The sequence below is a fragment of the Artemia sp. Qi Xiang Cuo genome, chromosome 7 (assembly GCF_049724085.1).
Source record: "Artemia sp. Qi Xiang Cuo chromosome 7, ASM4972408v1, whole genome shotgun sequence".
Lineage (NCBI taxonomy): Eukaryota > Metazoa > Arthropoda > Branchiopoda > Anostraca > Artemiidae > Artemia > Artemia sp. Qi Xiang Cuo.
In genome coordinates this window covers 31,496,534-31,510,078 of record NC_142800.1, presented here as the reverse complement: position 1 = coordinate 31,510,078, position 13,545 = coordinate 31,496,534, and the positions used below count along the sequence as shown (strand labels likewise).

General features: G+C 36.8%; 1 protein-coding gene across 1 annotated transcript in view; it reads left to right on the top strand.

Annotated features, from left to right (window-relative positions):
- The window catches only part of LOC148950165 (uncharacterized), a 61,855-nt gene extending 51,316 nt beyond the window's left edge, over positions 1 to 10,539 (top strand). The window contains exons 2-3 of the mRNA XM_089091484.1: positions 570 to 962; positions 8,989 to 10,539. Of these exons, the coding sequence (XP_088947610.1) occupies positions 570 to 962; positions 8,989 to 9,970 (1,375 nt within the window). The 3' untranslated portion in view covers positions 9,971 to 10,539. The remainder of the gene's footprint in view (positions 1 to 569; positions 963 to 8,988) is intronic.
- The last annotated feature ends 3,006 nt before the right edge of the window (positions 10,540 to 13,545 follow it).

Here is a 13,545-nt window from a genome sequence, read left to right as displayed (position 1 = left end):
TGCCCATATAAGGAGTTCGTTCCGTATTCTATGCCCATATTTGGTGTTCGTTCCGGAGTAACACCCCCCATTTTACTTGTTTCAAAGGGAGGTTCTTGCCGGATGCAAAAGCTGCAGTAACGTGTTTTATCGCATACAATATCTGATGCAAGCAGATCAAACTTCGCTGCTTGGGGTCAAACCACATTTTAATAGACTAATACCACACATAAAGTTTGTAAGCAAGTCATATAAATTATTTAAAGATTTAAATCTACAAAAAAATCCCCATTTACCCCGAATTAACAAATGTATTTTGGTCCATGTGCTGACATTTAAATGTGTCGTAATCCTGAATTGATAATCTTGATCAAAAGAACACTGTCAAGTTAACGATTAAACCAAAAACTGACTCTCGAATTGTCAAACAAAATCAGATTGTGAATGTAAATTGCCAAGGAAAAACTGAACTCTGGCCATCCAGTTATGAATTTTAGAATCATATTATTAAGCGTATTAGTAATTTTTAACACTAAGAAAAAAGTAAATAAAATAGAGAAGTCTGCTTTAATAACTTCCATCTTTCATAGATCAAATATAAGCATTTCGTCTCCAGAGTTGGCAAATAATCAAGAAAAAGAAGCTACTAGGCAAGATGAAATTGGCCGACAAAGCTCTGTAAACATAGTCCCTACTTTTCGGCCACCTAACGTCATTGTTGAAGCAAATGGAGCTGTAAGGGTTCTAAATAATGCCAAGATGAATGAGGACAAAATAGTTAAAAGTATACAAGCTCTAGTACCTCAACTTTTACCTGAAATCTCGACATTACCAAGCACATTGAAGACATCAACACGAGTTAAAAAGAAAAAGAAACCAAGCAAAGCGGTATTTGAAGATGCAGTAGATGAATTACCAAATCCAAACTTTTTCCAACGACCATCTATGGGTAATTCTCACTTTGGTGCAGTTGACTACAATAGGTATGGTAACATAGAGTATATATATATATATATATATATATATATATATATATATATATATATATATATATATATATATATATATATATATATATATATATATATATATATATATATATATATATATATATATATATATATATATATATATATATATATATATATATATATATATATATATATATATATATATATATATATATATATATATATATATATATATATATATATATATATATATATATATATATATATATATATATATATATATATATATATATATATATATATATGTGTGTGTATATCTTTTCTCTTTAAACGAGCAATAATTGTATATGCATTTTTTATGTGTTTATTTTTTCTCGAAAACGGCTCCATATTTTTTGTTTTTTCTGAAAATTGGCATCCTGGGATGTTCTGGCCTGAAAAAACGATCTGTATTGATTAGAGAAAAATTCGTTAAGAGCCTTAGTTTTGGAAAAAAAAAGTCCCGTGAGTAACGTCATATTTAGGAACACATTTCAAGAGCATGCATACGTTGCATTTCCTCAGTAGTGATTGTATCCTTTTTAGTGTCTATGATGCAGGCAAAACTACACAAGAAACACATCTAAGCATAAAACAACAAGCGTAACGGGTCTTTATGCAAAAGGCATTTTCAGCATTTTCATAGTGCATAGGGGACAAAATCGTAAATTAACAGTTGCTTAAAAAGAACAAACTGGACCATCAAATGAGACTTAATCAAGATGGGACCTAAGAAGTTTATAATTTATGAAAATGAACAGCCTAGACCACCAAATGGGTCAAAACCAATCCAAGCAGCTAGTGTAAAGGGCATTGAAAAATATTTGAAGCAATGACAAACGAAAATGAAAAACAAAGAAATGTGCGGTTAGAATACTTCCGAAAATGATAATTATATTAAGTCAAAATCAAAAGTGAATAACAGAGAAATATGCGGTTAAAAGATAAATTTAAATAGCAAAACTATTGATTTTTTCAAAAGATTCCCAATTTTCTTAAGAATTCCAGGGTGGGCTACTAACCTTTGTTTTTTTTGGATTTTATAACTAAGCCTTTCAAACTTCAAGAATAACTGTTTTTTTTTTTATTTCAGTGTTCTTGTGCCAGCTTTCGCAATAAAAAATGTCAATTAATCTCACTCTAATCTCGTCTAAATTAACCTCTTTCAAAGCTATTTTAAAACATGAGTGTAGAGGGCAGTAGATGAATCGATTCACCTTTGTGTAATTTTGTCCCAAAGATACCACTGTTTTTCTGTTGTCGTCGTATATATTCTCAATTTTTGTCGATGAAAATCACAGCTGGGCAAAAAATAAAATAACCTAAATAATCATGTCATAATTTAGCAGTTAAAATAAAGCCAAAGTAAATTTACGGGGTTACATCTGAGAAAAAATTAGGGGCAGATTCCTTGGGAGAGGAATTTAAACATAAATATATGTAAAAATTTAAATATATGTTATTTTTACCAAAGGAAAACATAATTTTCTATACTTTTGTCTAGCCTTTGGGGCAAATTATCTTTTATTTTTAAATAGAGTTAAAAAAAAAACAAGAAAACCGAAATATCTTTGTTATAATTATCTTTCAAAGTAGAGTTAAAAGGAAAAAAAATAATCGGCCTTCTTTTTAGGGGGATTGAGGGTGGTGGTGGTTGGTAATCATAATAAAATCTGATATGAAGAGCCTGAAACTCAGTATTTCAGAGGTATGTGGCTAGTCTACAAAGACTTTTACAAAAACTAGACCTTGTTTTTTTTCTAGAGCCTATATTTATCCATTCCGATTGAATAAGCCCAACGTGACAATATCACCTCCAATTATTCTGAATTGGCATTAAATAAAGATTAAATATATATAAACTTTCATGTTAGTACATAAAAGATGTTGGGAAGGGTATGGCCTCCGTACGAACTTCTTACGTGGTAAAATAAAACTTTGTTTTCTCGACTCCCTTTAACCCTTAAAGGGACAATCTTGTATCATGAAAACAATTCTTACATGAGGGGAAATAAAAAGGGTTTCTCTGCAGGTATTACGTGGGTTATTACACCTGTATTACGCTTAATAGCCAAACATAGACCAAAGTGACTAAAGACTGTGAACTAGGTTGGGTTTAAAATAGTCTTATGGTTCTGATGGTTCGGGAGGTGTGGTCCCCCCATCAGGTTAATCTAGTCTTCCGTCCCTAGTTAAACATAGGATAAATCCTACAGCGGTTTCCTCGTCGTGGTAGTCAGGTGGAAACGCCCGGAGTTGCCTATCCCAATTCTTGGTAGGCCAAACTGCAGAGGGTTCCATCAGGGAGTGGAGACCTGCATGGTTAAATATATTTACACGAAACGTCCAAATGCAAGTCAATGTAAAGAGTCCAACCCATACTATGGCATCCCCGGCAAGCGATGCGTTGAAGGTTTCATCGGCACTTTCTCCGAAAAATTGGCAAGCCCATACTACGGCATCCCCGGCAAGCGATGCGTTGAAGGTTTCATCAGCGCCTTCTCCGAAAAATTGTCACGCTGAGGTACTACTCGGGAAACATAGAGAACCCCTCAGTGTAGGGTGCTGGAACGTCTGCTCGATGAAATGCCTAACGACCTGATCGTTTATCGCTGGGGAATTATTGCGTTACAACTAAGACATAATGTGCGTTTCAGAAATTCGAATCAACAGCATTGTGGAAGGCTCAGAGATTAGAACTCCTGAGGACGACGCCTCTTTCTCCTTTTTCAACTCCGGATCCCTTGATGGATCTGTATATAGTGGAATGGGCATCATTTTAAGCCCCCTATCAGCGAAGTCATTTCTAGAGTGGGAACCTGTCTCACATAGAGCATCAAGAGCGCGATTCAAAGGCCACCTATTCAACATATCAGTTATTGTAGTGTATGCTCCAACCAGAGACGCACCAGAGAGCGAAGCAGATTTTTTTTTACCAAGTTCTAACTTGCACGCTTAAGAAAGTCCCAAAACGAGGCCTCATCTTTATTGGAGGCAACTTTAATGCCAGAATCGGGGGAAAAGCATCCAATACTGAGTCTGCCGTTGGCCACTTCGGTCTTGGAGCTAGATGTAGCAGGGAATCAAGACTTCTTCAATATGCCATGACGAATGATTTGGTCATTATCAATACCTCATTCAAACACAAGCCCAGCCAAGGAGCCACATGACATTCAAACAATGGTAGAGAAAAAGCCAGATTGATTACATCCTCATGTCCCGCCGTTGGAAATCAATGGCTACAAATAGTAGATCGTACATTGGAGCAGATACTGGCTCGAAACACAGGTCGGATCATCTTCTAGTCAAGTTAGATCTAAAGTTACGACTTGCAGCACGCCCCAAGAGGAAACCTCCATGAAGATTTGATACCAATCGCTTCGATGATCCCAATATACGACAGGCATTCTGCTTAGATTTGTCTAGCCGTTTTGAAGCACTCCAATGGCAAGCGAACGACGTGCAAGCACAAAGTTTGGATGAAGGGTGAGTTTCCATATGTAAGACAATCCAGGAGGCTGCAGAAGCTACGATAGGATACCGCAAAAGACTATCCAGAAAATAGATGTCAACATGCACAATTCAGATGACTGAGAACAAGCAACAGATATCGGACAGAAAATCGGAGTTATTCAAACGCCTAAGAAGAGAATGCTACCAGTCGGCTAGGAATGACAAGAGCCAGTACTGGGAGAAAATATCTGAAGACGTGGAAGCCGCTGCCTCTAGATCAGACACCAGCAATATGTATCAGCTTCTAAAATCAATCAAGAGTAAATCACATAAGCCTACTAGTACATCTGTCGAAAATGAAAACGGAAAGTTAATCTCGAATAATACCAAAATAATAAATCGCTGGAAGGCGAACTTTCACAAACTACTTATCCAGCACCAACTCTCCACAGCAATGGATTATAATCAGTGCTGCCATAATCCAAGCCATAGCCCCGATGACCCGCAGGAACTAAATTCACCCAGCAGCATTTACAATGACGTGAATGTGGCTTCCCCCACGTTAAATGAAGTCCAACAAGCAATCAATTGGCTTAAAAGCAATAAGCCTCTGGTCCTGATTCCATTCCGGCTGAACTTTATAAGTATGGAGGGACAGCCCTTGTCAGCAAGCTTCATAAACTAACCTGTCGTATATGGAAGAAAAGGTGGTTCCACAGGTTTGGGGAGACTCTATCATCCTTCCAGTCTTCAGGAAAGGGCTAAAGACAAAATGCAGCAATTATTGTGGGATTCCTCTCATCTGCATTGCTGCAAAAATATTTGCAATAGTGCTACATAATCGTTTTGTATCCAGCGCAACGTAAAGACAAGGCCCAATAAAGCGGTATTCCGTCCAGGCATGGGAATAATTGACCAACTATTCGTCTTAAGACATAGTTGTTTTGCCCTTGAACACAGGGCAAAACACCAAAAACCAATAGTGTCTCTGTTCATGAATTTTACTACAGCTTTTGATTCTGTTCTAAGGGATGGAATCTGGAAGGCCATGACAGAGGATGGAGTACCAGGCAAGATAGTCAGACTTATCCAAGCATACTACCAGCATACGCGAGCCCAAATCCAGATCGGTGGAGAACTCTCCTCGATGTTCCAAATTGATTTTGGTCTCCGACAGGGATGTATATTGTCTCCCGTCTTATTTAATTTCGTGATCGACTGGATTATGAACGGTGCAAAGACGACCGTTTCAGGCGTTGAAGTAAGTCCAATTTTGTGATAACCGATTTGGACTACGCCAACGATATTTGCTTGTTAGCTGAATCTCGTTCAGAAGCCCAATCTATACTATCGAAAGAAGCTGAAGAATCCTCTCTGGTTGACCTGAAATAAGCTCCCGAAGACAAAAGTAATGACGTCTGGTATATCATCTCAAGACTCCCCAATTTTACTAGAACAGTCGCCCATAGACGAGCTACATGAATTTAAGTACCTAGGCTCTCTGGTAGACTCAATAAGAGGATGCGCATCATAAATACAGTCAAGAATTGCTTTAGAAATTGGAGTCTTCACTCAGCTAAATCACTCTATATGGAACCAGAAAAATGTTCGTCTGAAGACAAGAATAAAGATTTACCAGGCCCTTGTTCGGTCTGTCTTACTTTACGGCTGTGAGACATGGACTAAGAAAGCATCCGACATCCAAGCCCTCAACGTATTTTACCACTCATATCTATGGAGAATTATTGTCATTAAACTCCGTGATCGTGTCAGTAAAGTCAAACTCCGCAAAATCGGCTATCAGCGTTCTGATTTGTCCACTATAATTAGACAAAAGAGACTCCAGTGGTTCGGCCATACACTTCGCTGCCCACACAACACCTTTGTGAATATTTTAGACTTTCTGTTTCGGCAAGCTCAAGTGAAATCCTCTAGTATTTAACTTGTGATGTTAACGTCAAGTCTCAGCCAATTGCGCAGCAGCTAATTTTTTTCATTTGTGTCATTTGCAAAAATAGTTTGGTACTTGCGAAAGTTGTCAAATTTGTCAAACAGTTCGTGGTAACGAACTGTGAGAGCGTCTCGTCTCAATAGTAACCGAAACTTTTAAAAGCAGAATTTTGATACCAATAGATATATCAAAAGAATTGGATTTTTACGCCGATTTTAAATATAAAAGTTTCAATAAGTTTAGCTTTACCCATAAAATTTTACGAGCCTGAGAAAATGTACCTTATTTTCGAAAAAAGGAGAAAATATCTCCTAAAAATCATAGAATCCTAATAAAATCACCCTATCAGATTCAACGTATCAGAAAACCGTATTGTAGAGGTTTTAAGGCTTCTATCTTCGGAAATGAGGAATTTTGTATTTTTGCCAGAAGAAAGATCACGGATGCGTGTTTATTTGTTTTTTCCCCAGGTGTGATCGTATCGTCCCAGCGGTCCTAAAATGTCGCAAGAGGGTTCATTCGAAGGGAAATTAAAAGTTCTAGTGCCCCTTTTTAATTAAAAAACAAAAAAAAGGTTAAAAATAGAATCACTTTTTACAAAAAACTGCATTTTTGATGTCATCGTGGTAACTAACTGCATAGTAAGAGCGTTTCGTCTCAATAGTAACCGAAACTTTAAAAAGCGGAATTTTGAAACCAATAGATATATCAAAAGAATTCGATTTTTATGGTGAATTTAAACATTTAAGTTTCGTTAAGTTTAGTCTTACCTCTCAAATTTTCGTGCTTCGGAAAATCAGAAGAATCAAAAGACCCAACTGCCTACTTATAGCCATATATGACGTAATAAGTGACGTGACGTAATATCTAACCATAAATAAAGTTGTTCAAGAGAATATCACGTAGTAGTTACTAATAGAAGGTATGTTTGGCCTTCAAATTGATAAATATCTAAAAATTAGCAGAGGTAGGGTTTGAACCTGTGACCCTTGGAATACAATATCAAAACGTTGTCCAGTGCACCACGCAGGCTTTTAAGGAGGCAATTTTAAATAGTTTATGTTGTATACATAAAAGACAGGTATACTTCTTTATAAATGGGGCCTATGCTAGGTTCATCGGATATGGATGAAAACCTAGTAAAGAACAAACAACGGCACATAGTAACTAAAAGTTAAGATAATAAAACCATCTTTTGAATGGAAGTTAGCTGCCGAACTTTTTGAGGTTCGTCTCTTACTATACCAAATAAGAAAAAGCCATAGGCTTTTTCCTGTTCGCAATTTTTTTTATTACATTATGGAACGAACTGTAGCCCAAAGTAACTGAAGTAATAAAAGTAATCATTATATACATGATTATTTAAATTATATTCCTTAAGAGATCATCACAATCGAGCTCGAGCGAATTGGGTGAGAGCCTGCTATCCCAATCACTAGACCATGTAGGAAATATTAATCCGGGTTGCAGCGGTAGCTAACCGCCTTGTAGGGCACGATCACGTCCAATGTTAAGAAATATAATAGCCCATAACTTTTAAAAAATAGAGTCAGATCAAAACAAAAAGTACACGACTAGAACTGCCTTGTCCGAAACCCCTATGTAGGAAACTTTCCGTCCCTTGGCTTGAACAGCAAGGGAAATATATTGGCTTAAAGATCAAGAAAAGTAGCAGCTACCACAGCAATCTGCCTAAACGGCGTCTTTTTATCCTCTTTTTTTTTGTTTTCCACAGATAGCTTGGCACTGGAACCTCGTAGAGAGTTGTTCAATGGCCTTTTTTCGTAAAAAGTTGTTGAGCCACGGAGATTTGTTGAATGGCCTTTAAGGGAAAGAATAAACCACAGAGCATATTGGACTTAGTTACTGCTGATTCTTTGAAGTTCGTCTCTTACTATTCTAAAAAAGAAAATGCCATAGGCTTTCTCCTTTTAGTAATTTTATTATTACAAATGATGACACGATATTTTGACTAAGGATTACAACAATTCAAAAACCTTCAGAAATAGAATCAAGAGTTTCAAGCTTAGTTCATATCGCTGTTAGAAATCGGACTAGCTTCAGTAGTCAAATATTTTTGAAAAGACAGCGATATGAAAAGACATTAAATTGCGTAAAGAGCAAAAACTGGTAGTTTTGAAAATATGTGTATATAATTTAACAAGGGATTACAACAATTCAAAAACCTTAAAGTAGAAAACAATTTTGAACGCAAGCAGTTATTGATGTCAGTAGGAAGGCCTCAAAAACGAAAATTTGCAAACATTTGTAAAAGGGTTCAATGTCTTAGCACCTCTACTGAGCCATCAGTGAATTTGTCATGTTTTATAGAGCTGACTGGATTCATGCAACTTGTTTCCCAAAAAGCAAAATCTGGCACTGAGCCAATATGTTTCTTTTTCAAAAAAGAATTAACAAATCAGTATTTTCTATTTAAATATTCTTTATTCGTAAAAATTTTTATTTAGGTGAAAATGATACTTCACGACAACTGTTAGCCTTATATTAGCTGTAACGAACTATAAACAACTGTAACATCATCATTATAAAAACTGTGACCAGTAATATATATATATTGAAATAAGTTATTTTCAGTTTTCAGGTCCCAATATATCCTTCCGACTACGGACATTATCCCTTTCTAGCCACTCAGAGACCTAATCCAGTTCAATTTACAACAACAAGAAAAACTTTGGCTGATATATCTGGAATCAGAAGTATTTTGTCTGCATTGCAATCTTTAGTCTCCAGCACAGATTCTCCCATGGTAGCCAAAACAACCCTACATCCTCTAACCACTAAAATTAGAAGACAAAGGCCGAATAAAAACAAGGTAAAAACTGTGAATTCAAGTAAACTTGACAATGGGCATACAACATTCATTCTGTACTCAAGTGCTGGTAAACAAGGAAGCAACCCGAAAGAAACACTTGGGTCTATTTTATCATATTTGGCTCAAAAAGCACAGGAACAACAAAACCAATCAAATCAAAATAATGGAATAGATTCTTACGTAAAAACTTTGCAATATCCTAATGGAGGAAACATTGGGCAACAAATTACAGATAATCCACTGCAACAGCTTTTACAGCAATTTACAATTAATCCAATTTTGCAAACACCTCCTCAAACACTAGAAAGAAGAACAAGTTCAAACTTAGAGCAAGACTACTTGTATGATTATATTTTTCCAGGAGAAGATGAATATTATGAAGGCAGTGATGAAACTGTGACATCTAGTCTCGAAAGACAGGCATCCTCCACCACAACAACCACAACCACTACAACAACTACACCAACTCCAACAACACTGCCACCCTTAGTGCCTATGAGTACAACACCATTTTCTATTGGGAAATATATAAGAGGTTCAGCTTCACCAGCAATAAGATTTGGACTAGTATCTATTGCTGTGGGTACTATTCCTTTTTGGCTACCCTTCTTTGCTGGAAGAAAAAAAAGATCCCAAAATTCTGCTGTTGACAGTTTCGAAACAATAATCAAAGATTTTGATGCAAGAACAGAACTTTTTACAAATATTATTAAGACTATTAAAGACAAAGAAAAAAACTTTTAGACGGCAAAATATTACTGCAAATATTTTCAATAGAAATTAAACGAAAGAAAAGATGCAAAGGCATATAGGCTGTGAGATAATCGTGGCGCATGATCTATTATACGATTGTGAACTTCTCAGTGAAAGCCATTGTTGTGAAAGATTATCAGTGAAAGTCATTGTATATTTAACATAATTTGTTTATCTATTTGTTAAATTATCTAGATTAAGATGTATTAAATACTTCAACTATACATCTTTGTGATAATGCTGCTATCTCCTCCCTTAGCCCTTGAGTAGAATATTACATGACTACAAAAGCCAAGGGCTAAGAATTTCAAAGTCTTCACTATCGGGTTGTTGTTGATCTAACAGTATTCGAATGAAAGTAATAGCGAGATCAAAAGTTAAAATAAACTGACATTGACCCAAATCTCAACCCTCCCTCTTTATACAAAGGTTTTATAGTGCTTTACCGACAACATTTTGAGTGGAACAAAAATAGGTAGTAGGTAACATTAAGTATTTTCTATTGCCGTTTGTCACTCGAGAATTAGAACTGAACAGTTATTGTTTAAAGCGAATGAACATAAACAAGCCATTCCATTCTTGAGCCATTGCAAAATTTATACCCCATTCAAATGGTAATCGTGCTTGAGCAATCGATGTTTTGAGAACGAAAAGAATTATATTTTTATGCTGATGTTTAATATATAATTTACATTAAGTTTAATCTTACCCATTAAAGGTTAAGAGACTGAGAAAATTTGCCTGGTTTTCGGAAACAAGGGGGACTCCCCTAAGTTCTAGTGCTCTTTTTAAATGACCAATAAATTAACAGTAGAGGACAACTAACAATGGTATAAGAATTTAAGAAACCACCGTAGCCCACCCCGGATTTCCACAACAGCTTTCTGACGTCACAACATCCCTGGCAAGATTCCTACGGGAACCCTGTTTCTACCGGTCGGCTGGCATGATTTCTACGGGAGCCCTGAAAAGATTCCGACGTGCCCTGGCACGATTCTCAGGTGTTTCAGTATTTTTTATATGATTAATCAGAGTGTAGTCGCTATAGTACACAAGTAGGAATAAATGAAGTCCCTTGCACGTGTGCAATGCGGTCCCTGTTTCTACCGGTTGGCGGGCAAGATTCCCCGTGAGAGCCCCTCTCGCTTTAAATAAGTCCATAGAAAATTAACACGGGATTTCTGGAAGTCAGATAGCAGATTAACATGGGATTTCTGCAAGTCAGATAGGAAAGTTAACATGGGATTTCTACGGGTGATATAGCAGATTATCATGAGTTTTTGGAAGTCAAATAGAAAAATTAACATGGGTTTTCTACAAGTCAGATAGGGAAATCGGCATGGGATTTCTACGGGTCAGATAGGGAAATTAACTTGGGATTTCCATGACACTCACCAGATGTTCCAACTTTGTTTCAGTTTTTTTTTATATGACTAATCATAGTTTGGTCGCAATAATACACAAGTAACAATAAATGGAGTCCCTTGCATCCCTGCAATAGGGTCCCTGTTTCCAGATTTAATATGCTTAACGCAAACTTATTTGAGATGATGTGTTTCCCACGCCACACCCCTCTGAACTCCAATGACGTCACACAACTTACCCCGTTTTAAAGGGCCAAGTATAACATGTTCAGTGTATTTACCGCCGGAAACTAGCACTTTTAGTGATGAAGATACCTGGGAGATATTAGAAAATGATATGGATCGTTTTTCAGAACAGTTTCCGTCCGATTATTTTATTTTTCTAGGGAATTTTAACGGATATACAGGGAAGGACGAAGGAGCCCGTGAGGAGGATGTGGATCTTGAACTCGGAAAAACTAATGGAGTTTATATGATTGAGCCGTCGGTTAGGAGGAGGACGAGTAAGGACGGTCATCGGAGAAAGAATAATTGGGGAAACAAATTATTGGATTTTTGTGGTAAGCAGAATTTGGTTATTTTAAATGGGAGGACAGGGAAGGATAAAGGAGTGGGGGATTTTAAATGTTTCTCGGGTAGATCTCCAAGTGTTATAGATTATGGGGTTGTTAGTCTGGGGCTTCTTTCTTGTTGTGTGGATTTTGAGGTGATGGCACTGGCTGGGTCGGATCACGTGCCTATTAGGGTTAAATTAGGAGGGGGAGGATGGGCTGAGAGCCGGAAAAATAAGTTTGGGGCTAAGGGAAAGATGGGTAATGAGCTTGATTGGAGGGAAGGTTTAAGGTTTGAGAATGATAGTGAGGAGAAGTTGAAAAAGGTACTAGTTGAAGATAGAGGGCTGGATTCATTTATTCAGAAGAGTGAGGATATGGCAAGGGAAGGGGATATAGCAGGTTCTGTTGATTTTTTGTCGGAGGTTTTGTATAAGATTGGAACTAAGGTGGCATGTAGGAGAAAAAATGGTAGAAGTACTGGTTTGATGGGTTTTTTTGATAAGGATTGTGAGGAAAAGAAGAAGGAGGTTTAAGTAGCTTTTAGATTGCTTAAGGCTAGTAGTACAGTTGATCTGGAAAATAATTTGCAGGTTTTTAGGGACAAGCAAAGGGAATATAAAAGGCTGCTTAAGTTGAAGAAGAGACGTTCTGAAGAGGAAGAGAGCCAAAAAATACGGGAGAAATTTAGCGTGAATGATACAACGGAGTTATGGAAGTTGATTAGGAAATCAACAGAAAATAGAAAGTTGACTGATTCAGTCCCTCACGCCAATACCTGGCCAGAATACTTAGAACAAAAATATAAAGAGATATACACCTAAGAGGACGAAGAGAGAGCTGATGAGGAGATGAATAGCTTAGAAGAAACAGCCGATTTTGAGTTGGATTCAGAGGACGCTAAACTACTGGAACCGGTTGGACAGGAGGAAATATGGCACGCCTTGAAAAGGATGAGAGGGAACTCAGCACCGGGCATCGACGGAGTACCAACTAAGCTGCTGAAATGGTCAAGAGCATGGATACTGCCAGTGCTTGCATTGCTATTCTCGGCAATTCTAAATACACCTCTATGGCCACAAAATTGGCAGATATCGATTATGATCCCATTATTTAAGAAAGGAGAAAGAAACCTGCACAAGAGCTATAGGGGGATAAGTTTAGGAAGTTCTATCTGTAAGCTATTTTGTAGAGTCCTTTCTAATAGGATGGATAAATGGTTGCACTATAAAGGTATATTAATTGAATGTCAGGCAGGGTTTAGGGAAAACTAAGGTACAATTGATCAAATATTTTGTTTACAGGCTTTAGCTAGTAAATATACGAGGCATAGGAAAAATAGGCTATATACGGCGTTTTTGGACATTAGGGGAGCATTTGACGAAGTTTCAAGGAGTTTGTTGAAAGCGTTGTGGGTGAAATTAGGTTTGCCAATTAGGTTAGTAGAAGTTATAATAAAAATGTATGAGGTGGTTAAAGTAGTAGTGAAGGTAGGTATTTCTTATTCTTGGCCAGTTTTAAGTAATATAGGCCTCAAACAGGGATGCACTCTATCACCGCGAATGTTTTCTCTTTTTATTAATGATATTGAGCAGTATTTTAGAAATAGAAATGTCCCTATGTTAAAATTAATGTCGCTGGAGCTGTTTTG